This window comes from Eptesicus fuscus, chromosome 11, assembly GCF_027574615.1.
Source record: "Eptesicus fuscus isolate TK198812 chromosome 11, DD_ASM_mEF_20220401, whole genome shotgun sequence".
Classification (NCBI taxonomy): Eukaryota; Metazoa; Chordata; class Mammalia; order Chiroptera; family Vespertilionidae; genus Eptesicus; species Eptesicus fuscus.
This window is the reverse complement of record NC_072483.1, coordinates 67,651,091-67,667,650: the sequence shown is the minus strand read 5'-3', so window position 1 is coordinate 67,667,650 and position 16,560 is coordinate 67,651,091. Positions and strand designations below refer to the sequence as shown.

The 16,560-nt window shown below is 40.2% G+C and overlaps 1 protein-coding gene across 1 annotated transcript in view; it reads left to right on the top strand.

The window, feature by feature from the left end:
* Positions 1-16,560, top strand: part of NYAP2 (neuronal tyrosine-phosphorylated phosphoinositide-3-kinase adaptor 2) — a 206,372-nt gene that overhangs the window by 82,462 nt on the left and 107,350 nt on the right. The window contains exon 2 of the mRNA XM_028150870.2: positions 8,419-8,720. Coding sequence (XP_028006671.2) covers positions 8,419-8,720 — 302 coding nt within the window. The remainder of the gene's footprint in view (positions 1-8,418; positions 8,721-16,560) is intronic.

The window sequence follows — 16,560 nt, the reverse complement described above, 5'->3', positions numbered from 1 at the left end:
GGTTAGCCCAACTCATTTCTAAAACCTTGGCATGTTCTCAAAACATATTCAAAACTTACATCATTTTTAAAGACACAAATAAAATATCTTTTCCCAAACTTCCCTTTCTTTGGTTGAATTTTTGGAAAAGATCTCCCACCATGTGAACTTCTATAAACTATATTCTAAGTCGACTATGAATATCATGATTTGATTTGAATTTTTCATATACTCTCTCTCCTTTAAGCCATGACACTCCAAGGGGTAGAGGAGTCATATTTATGTATAGAAAAAAGGAATGTCTTAATTTTATATTCTGAAGTACTATAGATAATAAAGTATGTTAATCTTAAAAGCACTTGTCATGTTTCAAGTAAAAATAATTCACTTGAAAATGTTCTAAGAATTTGTTTTAAGCTTAATAAGCATTATATTTCAGTCCTGCCTCTTTAGAACCTTAGAAGTGAATAATAGGATTTTGATAAAGGTTAGAAATATCTCTCAATGCCCCATTCTAACCTCCTCACTTTATTCTTATGACTAAGCATCAAATTCATGGACAGCAGTATCCCCTCAAATTCTAGGTGATAAGTACTTTGTAATAAATAATGGCACATTTGTTTTTCAAACATAACTCCCCAGCCATGATTACCCTGAGCCCTAATGTTCATAAAAATCTTGAAGAACCTTGGGGTTTTGACAGAAATAAGCATGAAATTCATCCAACCGATTTGCTTAACTTTAGACAATACCCAACTAATGATTATGGCAGAAAAATATGTAATTTGTTCCTTTCCCTTCACTTTCCAGCAAGATCTTTTCCCCCTAAATTGAATTTGGAAATATAGTGCCTAATAATTACTGTGAAAGCCCTCTTACAGAAATAAGCAAAACACATTTATATTGTTAGAGTATTTTCTTTTCGTAAGTTTCCTAGAGTGGAAACTTACTAAAATGCTTATTTCATAGCTGGGAACAGAAAGATGAAAACTGATACGGAGTTCCCTGGCCAACCAGAAAGGTAGGGAAGGTAAACTAATATTTGTCTAGCTTTTACTTTTACCAGCCACTGTGCTAGGTGCTTTTGAAAGTTTTTTATCTTATTTTAATGTTTTATAACAACCCTGGGAAGTATGGCCTTCATTATAAAAGTAACTGAGGCTCAGAAATGATGTGCCTTTTACCTAAAATTAGTTAGCTAGTCAGTGGTGGATTACATATCTCAGATTCTTTCTGAGATACCCAATTTTGGGTAAGAATTAAAATGTCCTAGTAAGGAGAAATAACATTCAATGCTTAAGAGTATCAATGTGCAGCTAATGGAATCTGGGTTCCCTATCTTTGGGACAGTTTTTTGTGTTTTTGTTTTTGTTTTTTACTCTGCTGTTTTGTTTTCTTTATTCTTTCAATAACAGTTTACCACAGCAGCTAATAAAAAGATTTATAAAGTTTCCATTTTAAACACTTGACCTTAAGATGCCAGAAACATCAATAAGAAACCAGACAGGAAATTCATGTCTGAAAAAAATCTCAGTGTGATAAGATATTAGGAGCACAAAAGTAGGAAATAGATATCACTGAGGATATGAATTGGTGAAAAGAATGTTTGAGCCTAAGGCAAAAAAATCCACAGATCATGGCTTTGAATGAGCAAATGGGACTCAGAGAGGCCATTAAGGGTAATGGTGAGTGAACAATTTGGAAGAAAATGTGAACACAGTTTAATTTTACTGGAGCCAAGTTTCCACATCAAAGTGTACTGCATAAGTAAAATTATGTATATTGGGCAAGTGTACAAAGCAGTTAATTATTTTAATTTATAGTGTTAGATAGAAAAAATATATTTTCAAGCAGTTTTTAGTATGATTCATTCATTATTTGCTCTGGATCATTCCTACTCCTTACCTAGCCTCAACTGCATTTTCTGATGTCACTTAGCCAAAATATTTATTTAGAAATTGCTGCATTATATTGGTTTCTTTAAGACTTTTTCCAATGCAAGTGTCAGTAAGCCCAATCATATTTGGCTTCAACAAAATGGAATTTAGGAGTTGACATACTAAAGGGTCCCAGGATTTGCCTAGCTGCAGGCATTACTAGATCCAGTTCTTCTACATTGCCACAGACCTGGTACCACTAGTGTACCTTCCTGGTAGTGAGAGGCATGCAGTGAGTCTGGGCTTCTACACGATGCATGGTTTTCACTGTGTTGGACTGACTTGAAGCATTTGCCAGTCCCTACAATAGTCACGGTGGCCACAGGGGTCTAGTGGTTGATTGACTGGGTCTGCGTAACACACCGGACTAAGAGGAAGAAGGTTGGTCTCCACACAGGCATTTTCATTACCAGGAGTAGGGAGAATGACATTTTGGGAAGCACAAATGATTAATGTCCAGGAAATTCTGTAAATGAGCCTTCTGTCTGTCTCCAAAATGGACTTACTTCCTTTTTTTCATGTTTCCTTCATAAAACAAACATGTTTGATCATGGATAATGTGCTAGTGACTATTGTAGTGAGCAAGAGGACAGGATATCTGCCCTCATGAGGATCAAGGAGAGGTGAACAACCACTTAAAGGCCCCATGGGGATGGAATGAGTGTAAATGTGATGAATTGTATGATGAGTTCCATATGCCAAAATTCATGGCAGATATAATCAATTATGACTCTTAAAAGTCTCACTTTTGGTTGAGGCATATTACCTGTCAAGATAGGAAAAGGTATAACCAATTAATCTCTTGGCTTTTACTATGTACAATTTTTCAAGAGAATAGATTGCTTTAGCTGGAAATGACACCTAGATGAGACGAATGTTGAAGGAGAAAAGGGACAAGTTCTAGAGCAGGAGTCCCTTGGGTGGAGTGGGCTGGAGGCATTCACTGGGCAGAACAGGGTCCTTGACATTTGGCCTAATTTATCTGAAGAGATGGCAAGAGGGAGGCAACACCAAATATAAACTTTTAAAGTCATAAAAAAGTTTTATGAATAAAGTCTAAATATTGATTTCCTTTCATTCATTTATAGTAAATGCCTAACATGAAAGATTTGAATAGTTAGCAGATGACAGCTATCAACTTGCTCACAGGCAAATTTCATTAACTCCTTTACAGTTGTAGCCTCCGTTTTCCTTTCAGATAGGTATCCATTTACTTCACAATTAAATGTGCCTGTTCCCTGATACCAGATAAATACCTTTCCTTGAAAAATCAACAGAAAAAATTCCAGGTGGTTCAGAAGTTTGTAGTTAGAAATAGACTGGATTATACATCAATGTCACAGATGGATTTTTGAGCTCAGCTTCACAGAATTGTTCCAGAAAAAGCAAATATTCAAGCTAGTAACTACTCCTACATAACCCTTCATTTTATATACATACTTCCTACTTACGCTTGAGGGAGGATTTCTATCTATCTATCTATCTATCTATCTATCTATCTATCCATCATCTATCTATCATCTATCTATCTATCTATCTATCTATCTATCTATCTATCTATCATCTCATCTATCTATCTATTACAAGCATGTCAAACTTGCAGCCCGGGGGCTACATGTGGCCCAACAATGAATATTTTTGCAGCCCAGCCAATATAACGGTATATAAGAAATGTTTTAATAAAAATTTTGTAACTTAATTTTTACAATATCCTGTTATACATAATTATTAATAACGAACTACAATGTTCGCTAATGACTGATTACAATAATCGTGTTGCATACATTTCCCTTACGTGCCTTATGTGCAGGTGCACCTTTTCTCTCCACTAATACTAGCAGCAAATACTTTAGCGGCCAATTGCCACGTCATTAGTCTTGGACTGACTTATTTGGTGTGCGCAACAGGAAATATTTCACTTTCAGAGAACAAGAAAAATAGGTTTATTTGCATTACACTTATAAATTTGTGCAGTTATTCAGTGTCTGGTAAGTTAATGTTCAAGAAAAAATATTAATTTTTATTAAAATGTTCTATTATTTTATGTTAATGATTACTCATTTATTACAGCTCTTTGTATTCAGTATATCTCTATCGAAATCAAATGGTAGTAAAAATAAACAAAAAATTGCTGACAATCATCAAACTTTCCAAGAAAAGTGGGAATTGGAGTATTTTTGCTGTGAAGTAAAAAATAAAATAATCTGCTTGATATGTAATAATGCTATTAGTGTACCAAAGTTATACATTGAAAATTGAAGCTTTTGTGTGTTTTTTTGCGGCCCATGTAAACTTAAACCTTGTTTATTTGGCCCATGTTAGCCTTTGAGTTTGACATACTTGATCTATTATCTATCTATCTGGAATGGGATTCTGTTTTTCTGCAACAGTTCTCAAGGAAAACTCTACTATAAAATATTGTCACATTTGCTTCAAAATTACACACAGAAGCTACAGCCTTGTCACTTCAAAAGATGACATCTCACCTTGGTAGCTCACCCTTCTCAGGGGTTGTGTTTTCATCTCTAAAGGGAAATAGTTCTCAGGAAGAGACACACAATTTAATGCTGATGGATTTTCAAGATGACAGCAAGACAAATAACAACCTCTGTTGAATAGCAGTGTCAAAGCATTTTTGAAATACTTGTTTTGTAGCTTTCCTTGTCAGTCCTGATCAACAAGTGCTTTGAAAAACTGAAGTAAGTACTGAAGAAAATTAAGAGAAAATATAAGGAATATATTTGCTTAGATGATCATAATACTTCAAATCAAATGTAGGATTTTGTTTTGATTCTGTGTGCAGTTTTTTGAGGTTACACTTTATGTATACCACACTTTAGAGACATGGTCTTACAATGTAAATGACAATTCCATAAACAAGATTCAGGAGTAGTATTTAAAAATAGGAATTTTAAAGCAAAAATTATTGACTGCATATTATGTCAGACTCTGTGCTAAGTGGTTGATATACACTGAGTGGCCAGATTATTATGATCTCTGAACACATAATAATCTGGCCACTCAGTATATATAAATAAATAAATATATATACTAAAGGCCCAGTGCACGAAATTTGGGCAGGCGGACATCCCTCTCACAATCCAGGACTGCTGGCTCCCAACTGCTCGCCTGCCTGCCTTCCTGATTGCCCCTAACCGCTTCTGCCTGCCAGCCTGATCACCCTCTAACCACTCCCCTGCCAGCCTGATTGATGCCTAACTGTTCCCCTCTCAGCCTGTTTGCCCCTAACTGCTGTCCCCTGCAGGCCTGGTCCCCCCCAACTGCTCTCCACTGCAGGCCTGGGTCCCCTGCAACTGCCCTTCCCTGCAGGCCTGTTCACCCCCAACTTCCCTCCTCCGTCAGCCTGGTCGCCCTAACTGCCCTCCCCTGCAGTCTTGATCGCTCCCAACTGCCCTCCCTTGCAGGCCTGGTCCCTCCCAACTGCCCTCCCCTGCTGGCCATCTTGTGGTGGCCATCTTGTGTCCAAATGGGGGCAGGATCTTTGACCACATGGGAGCAGCCATCTTGTGTGTTGGAGTGATGGTCAATCTGCATATTACTCTTTTATTAGATAGGATAGAGACCTGGTGCATGGGTGGGGGCCAGCTGGTTTTCCCTGAAGGGTGTCCCGGATCAGGTTGAGGGTTCTCTTGGGGTGTTCTCTTTGGCCTGGGCAAGGGGCCTGTGGTGGTTTGCAGGCCGGCCACACCTCCCGGCGACCCAAGCAGAGGCCCTGGTATCTGGGATTTATTTATCTTCTATAATTGAAACTTAGTAGCCTGGAGTGGAGCCAAGCCTTCTGCTTGCTCATGGTGGCAGCCATTTCTGTTGAGATTTATTTATCTTCTATAATTGAAACTTTGTAATCTGGATTGGAGGCCAAGGCAGGCCAGGGCTTCAGAAGCTTGGCTTCCTTCATCGCCGGGGGCAACCTTAGCCTCCTGCTCTTTCCAGCTCCGTGGCTGCCGCCATTTCTGTTGGGATTTATTTATCTTCTATCATTGAAACTTTGTAGCTTTGAGTGGAGGCCTAGGGTGGCAAGGGCAGGTGGAAAGCTTGGCTTCCTCCATTGCCGGGGAAACCCAAGACTCCCTCCTGCTCTCTGTGGCTGCAGCCATCTTGGTTGGTTTATTTGCATATTTGCTCTTGATTGGCTTGTGGGCGTGGCTTGTTGGTATAGCAGAGGTATGGTCAATTTGCATATTACTCTTTTATTAGATAGGATATATATATATTAGAGGCCCAGTGCATGAATTCGTGCATGGCTGGGGTTCAGCCAGCCTGGCAAGGGGGAAGGGACATGGGCAGTTGGCCGGCCTGCCTGCTGTTCTAACTCCTGGCTGAGGGGACAATTTGCATATTAGCCTTTTATTATATAGGGTATACACTGAGTGGCCAGATTATTACGCATTCAGAGATCTTAATAATCTGGCCACTCAGTGTATAGTATCTCAGGCAAACTTAAGAACAATTCCATGAGGCCAGTCCTACTATTCAATAGATATAGAAATAGTCTTAGGGTTCAGTAGCTAATGTTGCACAGCTGCTCAATGAAGGAACTGAAGATGGAGTCTACAACTCAATGAATCCAGAACTCAATAGCTGTGGTCTGTCCATTAGCCATTAAGTTGGTTAGGTGAGAAGTTTGCAAATATTTTATCTATTACTTCTGGGAAAAACAACCTTATTTTGTGTGTTTTATAATAGAAAAACTAATCAACACAACTAGATCTTGCAACATTGCCTACATTGTGTGTGAAAAAGCATACTTGTTTAAATTCAGGATTATGAAACATTTTTATATTTATAACATGAGATGTGTCAGGCTTAATCTATCTTCAGTGTTAGAGTCTTACTGCAAAAAGACTCTGCAGCCCCCATACATTTCATTCCAAGCCAAGTATTCCTACAGTGGAGTTGATTCCTCCCTCCCCAACCACCATTTAAATGCTCAGTCTAAAGCCAGAGAATGTCCTATTTTCACACACATTTCTTATTTCTAGGGTCTCCAGTTTGTTTTTAGGCTTTCCAATACATCTTATTTGGTTTCTGAATACCATGGACTGTATGATTGTTCCCAAGCCTGTCAGTTCATGTCCTCTAGAAAGCAGACACCAAGCTATATGGGGTTAAAAGTATGAGAGATTTATTGAGGAGGATGTCTGGGATGGGGAGAAATGCAGAAATAGGTAGAACAAGCCTCAGGCCACGATGCAGGCTTGACAGCTATAAAAGGAGAGTGGGGTGGAAAATTGATTGGATAGGAAGATCCTCAAAGCAGACCAAGGTATAGTTATGGGAAAGTCTCAGCCAGCCCAATAGGACAACTTAGACACAAAGATTGTCCATAGAGGACTCCCACACTGGGCAGAAATAGCCAGGTCCCACAGCACAACATGCTCAGCTATTGGCTAGAAGCCTTCCAGGGAGAGTGCCTTGACTAAAATGCTGCACCAGATTTGAAGACTCTGGTGTTGATGGCTGTCACCTAACTCCTATCCTTAGAGAAGTTTCTCTCCTGATGGAGATCTGAGCCACCTACTGATGGCTGCCACATCTTACCTCAAGTTCAGCAGATGTTCCTCTCTTACGGGTTGGGGAGCAGCTTCTTCATGGTTTCCAAGAGACTCTTCCTGAGGGGAGCCATACAAGGGGACAGATAGTGTGATAGACTATAGCTCTCATCACTACAATTTATATGGGTATATGGGGGCTGTGTTGAAACTCACTCTCACCCTCTGCTAACACCTCTGCTGGGCTCACTTGGTGGTGAGGCTCATTCCTCTTTCATGAGAGGTTGAAACCCCTAGGAACTAAAACCTCTCAGGCCAGGGTTGCTGCATATGATGTTTCAAAATAACAATTGGGCAAGAAACTATCAAGAGGGGTTCCACACATATTTATCTCTGCCCCGTCATGTGGCAGCAGCCCTGCCTCCTCCTGCTGACTGGGTCAATGATCTCTTCCACACGGACACTCATCTTGTTGCCTGCTGGCCACTATACAAGGGAAGTTTAAACTGCCAAGGGGGCAGCGATAGCTGGTTGTTCAATGGGACCCTTGCTGTGTCTCCAAGAAAGTGTGTGATCCATTTGGGGACAAGGACTCTAACCCTGTGAGCCCAGACTAATGGGGACAAGAAATACAAAGTCCCCTGATGAGTCATTGGTTGTCAGTTAAATTCATTCCTCAACTGCTATAGTGGTATTTGGTCTCCTACCTATAAGAGGATCATGCAACCCCACATATTGTTATGTAACCTGCAGTGCTTTCTTGTTGGAGTAGAATATATCCCCACTCCATTGACATCAAGCTTAGAGGTAAGATTCTTTTTAGCCAATGGAATGTGATTGAAAGGTGATATGCTACATTTGAGTAGAAGCTTTAGGAGACACTGTGTAGTTCGGTGAGTCCTGTTCTCTGTCTGCCCCCAAAACATATCCCATATGGCATATCCTGGCTCAGTTTCTTTCCATGGATTGAGGTCTGCTTTCTTTTACAGCATAGGTGGAGAAGGAGGGCGAGGCCACGAAGGAAGTTACGCGGGCAAACATTTCCGCATGGGATTCATGACGATGCCTGCTCCTCAGGACCGACTTCCCCATCCTTGCTCCAGTGGCTTCTCCGTGAGGTCACAGTCCCTGCACTCAGTGGGGGGCACAGATGATGACCGCAGTTGTGGCTCCCGAAGACAACCACCCCCCAAGCCCAAGCGAGACCCGAGCACCAAGCTGAGCACCTCATCGGAGACAGTCAACAGCGCAGCCACCAGTAAGAGCGGGAAAGCCCCTGAGCGCTCCGAAGGTAACACACCCCTCACCCACTTCACCTAGAAAAAGATTTCAGGCAACAGGTCACTGATGAGCATCTGCCTTCCTCCCTGGTCCATCTCCCTCAGGTCCCAGAAAAGAAGAATCCAGGGGGAGGGGAGGCTATTTATTGAGATGATGTCAAAAGACAAACAGATAAGGATATTTGATTTATTGGAAAGGAAAGGCAATATGTGTTTTCTTACCCCTTAAAGCTTTGCATTATTAGAAAATTATTTTGCCTAGAAATATACATGAAATGTATAGTGTCTTGTGCTTATAAGTATTATTTATATGACTAAAGAAGTACTATGTGATTGTTAGGATAACTTAAAATGCAGAAAAATATAAAGAAAGAAAAAAATGTAGTCGTTTTTAAAAATAATTATTTTTTAATTTTGTGTGTGTGTGTGTGTGTATGTGTGTGTGTGTGTGTGTGTGTGTGTGTATGTGTATGTGTATATATATATATTTCAATGTCTATATTTTTCCTCATTATAAAACACATAGATCAAATATATCTCAGCCTCCTATCTGGTTTATGAATATAAATTAGGTCAGGCTACCCCCAGATCTGTTCAGCTCTTTAGTCCTCACTTGAGTCAATAAGTCTTGGTTTTCATGAGTTTTTTCCTGACAGGCCTTTGGTGGGGGAGTGGTCTCTAGTGTGCTTAGATGGAAGCCCATTTAGATTTTGTATAGAAGTTGTGGAAAACACTTTAAGGTTCCCAGTGCTGCCAGCGACCAGCTTGAGAGCATGGTTGTGCCAGGCTCTGTCGCCTTCCTCCCACCCTGTTTGTCCCTGACATTGTCCACAGCATCCCCCAGCACACCGGGTTTCACAGTGGTTTGCTGCAGAGTGGAAGCCAGGGGTCCTTTCCTCAACTGCGCAGATTTCTTTGTCACCTAGGCTCCCCAGTCCCTCACGGAATCTCCCTCTTTTTCTGGTCTAACCTTTCCACAGAAGCTCAAACCTAGTCCATGAGATGGGGTGCCCATTAGGCATGTGCTGTGTTTTCCATTGGTGAACTCTCATCTCCCCTTATTGGTGCCCAAGTGTCTGTTTAACCAAAAAACCAAAGCTTCAGTGCATACTGAAAAATACAAATAAATACCTAGAGATGAAGCTAACCCCTTCGTTCTACTTGGAAAATCTCCATTTATGCTCAGTGTTTCCTATACCCATATATGCAAAAATATATCATGAATAGGTGTATGTGTGTGAGAGTACAGATAGAATAACATGTGTGTGTATGTGTATTTACAAAATTAAAATCATTGTGCATAGAGTGCTTGAATTTTCACTTACTCTCTTGTGACTATTTTGCATGGCATTCAGTTTGTTAAGAAACACCATCTTTAAGAAGAGAAATGTATATCATAGTATTTTATTTAATCATCACCTCCTTGATGAATACTTATTTGGTTTCAGTTTGGTTTGCTATGATGAAAAGCACAGCAATGATCTGGTTTTCAGAGGTTACTTCTCTCCTGCTTTTCTTGCCAGAAAACTATATCATCAATTACATTAGGTTGTTTGCCAAAAAAAGTTTACTGATTTAGAAGAGAGGTCTTTGAATGAAGAGGGCCTGATCATAATCTAGAATGATTCAAGAATAAAAGAGAATAAAAAGTCAGCCAAAAGGGAGGGGAGAGATGACACAGACAAGGAAAACAGCCAGTAAGGGGCTATTATCAAGCAGTATAACGCTCCATAAACATTCCTGGAAGCAGTGTCAAATACACACTTCAGAATAGACCCCTCAGGGCAGGGTATTCATAGTGAAAACAAGCTGAGAGTCATGATGATTTCCCCTAGAAGAAACATTAGAGTCCCGATTCATTTGTCTTAAAAAATAGAACTGACTACCATTCATTTGGGATGCATTCCAGTAAATAACTCCTGAGATAGAGAAGCTCCTAATTCTTTCAGATCCCTTCAGCATCTAAGGACCTAGGGTTCCAAATAACTAGTTATCAAACAGAACAGAAGCTCCGTTACCTTCATTTCTTCAAAGGACACAATGACAGCAGCAGCAAAGACTTAAGTTAGACTTGGAAACTACTGGGTGGGCAGTGAGGTTTATTAAATGCTAGGCCCAACTTCAACAACTGTCTTCAAACAGAGCTCTAAATATAGGCGGAAGAGCCTTCAGCTGTAGTGTGTCTTTAAGGATACTCAGTGGACCAGATGGACTGTTAGAATCTGGTGCAGAAAAGGTCTATTTCTATAGAAGAGTGATTCTCAATGCAAATTTCACCTTCTCTTCAGAACACTTAATAAGAAGGAAATTGCAAAAGTGGATACGTTCAATCTCTTCTTTCAAGTCATGACTTCTATAACAACAGAAATCAAGGCTCAGTTCAGAGATGGGAAAAAGTCTTGAGTCCAAATGAATGCATTCATATGTGTGTACTCAAAGCCAAAATTATATAAATATGTAGATTGTTCTTTTATGAATTCTCAGTTCTTTATAATCATGAGTTAACTGGAGTTCATTACAGAGCATATGTTTTCTTTAAAATTTTTCTGGCTATCAAAATTATAACAAAGATGAAAAGTGACTTTTACAAATCTTAGTCTGTCTTTTCATTTTACATTAAATGTCAGCAAAGTCAAAATATTGATTCAGTGGCATTAGAATGATTTCCATGGTTACCGGATCCTATTTAAGTAAGGGATTATGACTTCCCTGTGGATAAAAGTTAAAAAGAAATGGACTTGTAGCAAAACAGCTTTTCAGAGTAAGAAAAAAAAATGGTGTAATGAACACAACCAAAATAAAAGTCACATACCAAGAAAGGTATAATTTATTTTTTAAAAAATGTAATCTTGCCACATTAAAAATAAACATTTACAACTCTATTTTGGGAACCTTTACAATAATATCTTTTGAAATTATATATAATACAGTAGAGAAGATAAACTGGTCATGATTTCCCTTTTCCATTGCCTCTATGTGGTGCTTGCTTAGTTTTAGGGGTTCCGGTTGTGCCTAGACTTGTGATCCGTAGAACTATGAGCTGGTGAGGAATATTGATGTTTAAGCTGCCATGTTGTGACAACTTGTTAAGGAGGAGTGGGAAGTAATCCATCTTACCAAGTTGTGGAGTGAAATACATGAGCAAAAATAAATAAATAAAAAGTGAACATAATGATGGACCCTCAAAAAATGCTGACTATTAGGCCTTTCCAGTATCTGCTTAGCACTTTCTGAATTTGTTTGGATCTTTTCCTGAAAGGATCCTTCCTTTCTCATCAATGTTTTTTGTTCTTTCCAAGGGATCAGCCTTGGCTTTTTGGGTAGCTATTTGAGTGGCTCATGTAGATGACTGCAATGTGTCTGCTCTGGATCCTTTTTCACAGCCCAAGTGGCAGTTGTATTTCCTCGGATGTGCTCAAGCAGTGCGCACAGCTCCATTCAGCACTTCACTAGTAAAACACAAAGGGAGTGGAAAACAAGCTCTGCCAGTCTTCATTGTTTGGGCATTTGGTAGTATTCCAGTGTGCGTTTTTGTTTGTTTTATGGGAAAGGTGGGCGATTATCATCGAAGGCCCACATTCCTGGGTTTCTCTTTCCAGGTTGACAGAATCAGAAGCCGCCAGGCTTCCTAGAGTCAAAGCCATCTGTCAAAGCAGGCGCTGCTCAGATGGAGACAGAGTTGCACATCTACACTGTGTGATCTTTTTCTGAACGTACCCTGAGGCCTATGAATGAAACAGTTTGTAAGTCAAATCATGATGCAACACATCTCCCAGACCTTGCCATGACTGTTGATTCCAGTCCAAAAACTACCCTGCCTCATTACTGGCTTCTGTTAAGTGGCTGGGTTTGACCTCACTTGTCTCAGTGTTTAAATTCATAAGAGGATTTATGTCCAAGTTGTTGGCTCAGATGGATATTTCCATGAGAAACCAATAAACCCAAATTTCCTGAGCGTCTGTTGTGATCAAGGCATTGCTTTGGATGGTGTTCAATTGCTGTGCAACAAATTAACACAAATGTAGTCCCTTAAAATACCACATTTTTATTATCTCACAGTTTCTGTGAGTGAAGAGTCTTCCTAGGGTTGCCCAAGGCTGTGGTCCAAGTGCTGGCTGGGGCTGGGTCAGGGTCTTTCCCACGCTCACCTAATTGTTGGCAGAATCCATGTCCCTGAGGTTGTGGAATACATGATAGCTTGCTTCTTCAAGGACAAAAGGAGAGAGACTCTCTCCCTTGGCTTTGCTCCCTCCAAGGAAGGCCTGGGTCTTCTTTTAAAATAGCTTGTCCAGGATAACCTGCCTTTTGATGAGCTCAGAGTCAACAGATTAGGAAACTTAATTATAACTGGAAAATCCCTTCACCTTTTTTCCATAGACTGTAACTTAATCACAGGAGAAAAATACCATCATATTCACAGTTCTACTTGCACTCAAGGAGAGAGATTTATAAAAGTCCCAGAGGGTGGGACTCTAGTGGACCAGCCTCAAAATCTGCCTACTCAGATACAAAGGAGATGTATATATTGCTTTCCTAGAAACTATTCAACTATGTGATTGAATATTTCAGAAGTCAATTGGTGGAAAGTAAATTAGCAATGCAAGAAGTATATTATAATTCAATAGAATAATATAAGTATCACAAGCCAATCTAAATAATAGGTAAACAAATAGGGCAATCTATAACGCCCCTCTCTAGTTCTCCCTTCAATGTTTTTCCCCCCATCTAAATGAAGTCACTTCTGCTGCAAAATGCCTGTATTAGTTTATTGAGTTGAAAGTGGAAATTTTGCTTGTTTGTTTCAGCTTACCTATGAGACATGAGAAAATACATTCCTTAGTCCAGCAGCCATATGCCAAAGAACTCCTAGAACATAAAGATCCAAGTAAAATATTGACATCAAAATGGTTCAAATATTTAAAATTATAGGATACATAAATACATGTCTGCCTATTTGATACTTGCTGTGAACATTCCTAGTTTGTGATTCTCTTGTGGACCTAGTGGGCTAGCTTGACCCAGCACAGTTTCTGTTCCCTGAAACACCTGGTGGATGTGGGCTAGATAATGTACAGCAGCCTTGATATCACTATGGTGCTCCCCAGTGCTTTGGCCTGTGAATTTACCCAGAATCCAATGATTGTTGGGATTGGTAATAATGATTTATACTAAGTACCTCTACCTGCCTATTGAGTAGCATGTTGATGACAAATAAAGATGAGACCACATGTTCCCAAGTTATGCAACTTCTGAATTGCAAGTAGCACATCAATTTCCACTTATGGATGAATGAGCATCAGAAAGCCTGGGTCTGCAAATGAAGTGAAAGTTACTATTGTAACCCTCATTGCAACTTTTCCGTGGTCCCTTGTTTTTGTCTGGCCCCAAGCTTGGATAGGGATTTATCCATGCAATTTATACTAAAGCACTAAGGACTAATGTAGTAAATTATCACATTACTAATATTTTGTAAGGAAAATGGAGGAAATGAGTTGACTGCCTGCTTTTCTTACATACCCTCTTCCTCATTTACTTCTCTACAAAGCCCTTGCCTTTCCCCTATTTCTTTTGACTTCAATCTGGCCCCTAAACACGCTATTTTACAAATGAGTCTTTCAGGAGACTAATTGATACAAAGAGTTAATGCACTTTCAAGCATCTTTAATGCAGAAAGAAGTTCAGGCATTTGAAGAGCTTAGAGGAAAAGCACGGTGATTTATGATCCTCAGAGAGCTAGTGTACCGGCCATCCATCCATCACCGCAGTCCTGGCTTTGTTTACAATACAGTAACCGCTCTGAATGATTTAAAAGATGAGAGGGTTGTCTGCTTGCTCTTAGGTTTGTAAAACCTCATACTATATTTCTTCCATTGCTTTACATTTCCGAATCCTAGGAGGACACAAATTAATTATGGGTGGTGGCAAAGAATACTGTTGACCGGCTGTGATGTGTTATTGGGTAACTTTTAGTTTATCCTCGTGCTATGAATCACACAATGTTCAGCTTATGCCATTTAATAAGGTTTAAAATCCAAGTTTCTCAATTAAGACAATAGAGAGCTGAGGTTTCTTTCCTTAAATGATTTTTGGAAGTTAGCTTTAATCTTCCTTATTTTTCTATATTTCTGAGTTTCCCTAAGCCAACTCTGCCATAGTCCCAGCCAGGTGTATTCTCCTGGATTAATTCTGTTTTACTATTCTACAGGCATCCAGCTTCTGAGCAGCATTTCACTCTACCTCCTATAATACTGTGTAAAGCCATTTTTTAAGGCAGAGTGACTGCATATGTACATAAATCTTGCCTTTAATTGACCTCGATGAAGCATACACTTATTGCAGAATGAGTGCTTTCATTTTATGGCCCTGTGTCTGCACTGACAGCTTTTATAATACGTATTGCTTTCTGTGACTTTTCCTCTTAAGTGGGAAGGCAGTGATTTAAGGCAAGCTCTTCTTAATTTTTTTTTCTTTTTTTGCTATTAATATTGCTGCCAGAAGAACCCAAGTGGGAATCCTTCATTGTTTGTGAGAGTGGGGTTCTAGAGGTGCTGCTGAAGTAAGAATTTTCAGAAGCCCCCATGGAAGGATGAGAGGTGGTAGAAGGTTTTATTGGCATGGAGTTACATTCCTCAGTTTCCAATGTCCTATTCCCCCCAAGCCAGTCCTAAAAGAGGAGCAGCAGGAAGTTCAGCAAAGCCAGAAACAAGGCCAGTGTCCAGAGCTTCTGTTCCATGTTGTGGCATGGTGAAGTATCCAAACTATTTAAAGTCCATTAGTCCATGTGTGGGGTCCAGCAGGGACCTGTGCCATGTGGGCACAGGGAAGTGCACCCCCCTGCCACAGGAGAGCCAGGAACCCGGAATGCCAGAGGAAAGAGAGAGAGAGAGAGAGAGAGAGAGAGAGAGAGAGAGAGAGAGAGAACTTCTATTGTTTGGAAGTTTAAATATTTAGGTTTTTCGTGCTTGCAGTGGCCATATCCATCCTAGCCACTAATTTGTTCCCAGGTATGACTAGCAGGCAGACAGGTAGGCACCATTCCAGTTACTCAAACCTTTACTGGGCATGCGACTGAACTGTCCTTGTCCAGTCTCTTCCCCCATCAATCAGCGGGGAACAGACTTAGAGAGTGTGCACTGCAGCTTTTTGGCAAAGCTGTATAAATGGCATGCCTCTATCTAGTCTTCCCTTTCCTCCTTTCCTGTTAAATAATAACTGGGTTATCCAATGACATCAATAAGAATCCAATTAAGTTGATTATATGGAGCAGAACATGGGAACTCATCACCCTTTGGAAATATCTGCTTTCTGACAACTTCATCCAATGAGAACATCTGAAAACTAAGGAGTATATAAAAGAGCTTAGCAGAGCTAAAATCCTTCTTCTTGTACTTCTTAAGGCTCAGTGAATTTTACAGAATATCAATTTCAGGAATTGTTTTTCTTTTAGCTTGCTGGAAAACCACCCGCTGTGGTGCTAGGGCAAAGTGTTCACAGTAGTTTCTCATCACAGGTAGTTCGCGGCAAGACCACCCTTGGATGGAGGGTTGCTGAAGGCAGCGGATGGCTTTTGGGAGTTTTAGGAGCCAAGTGCTAGAGAAGTCATATTCTCTGCAGAGCTGGACATGAGGAAGCCGCCTGCTCGGCAGGAGCTTGGCTCGTGAGCCGCTGGAGCTGGGAAGTAAAACCCTTTTCCACCGCAATGCCTCTCCAGTCTCCTCCACTGACAAAGCTCAGCATTGTGCTAGATGACCCAAGAGAAAATATTTAAAGGACCTAGATGCCTTGTCATTAGCATGATAACAGGATGAATTTAGGGTCAACTGGTAACTTGCACAGACAGTAAGGAGGTGA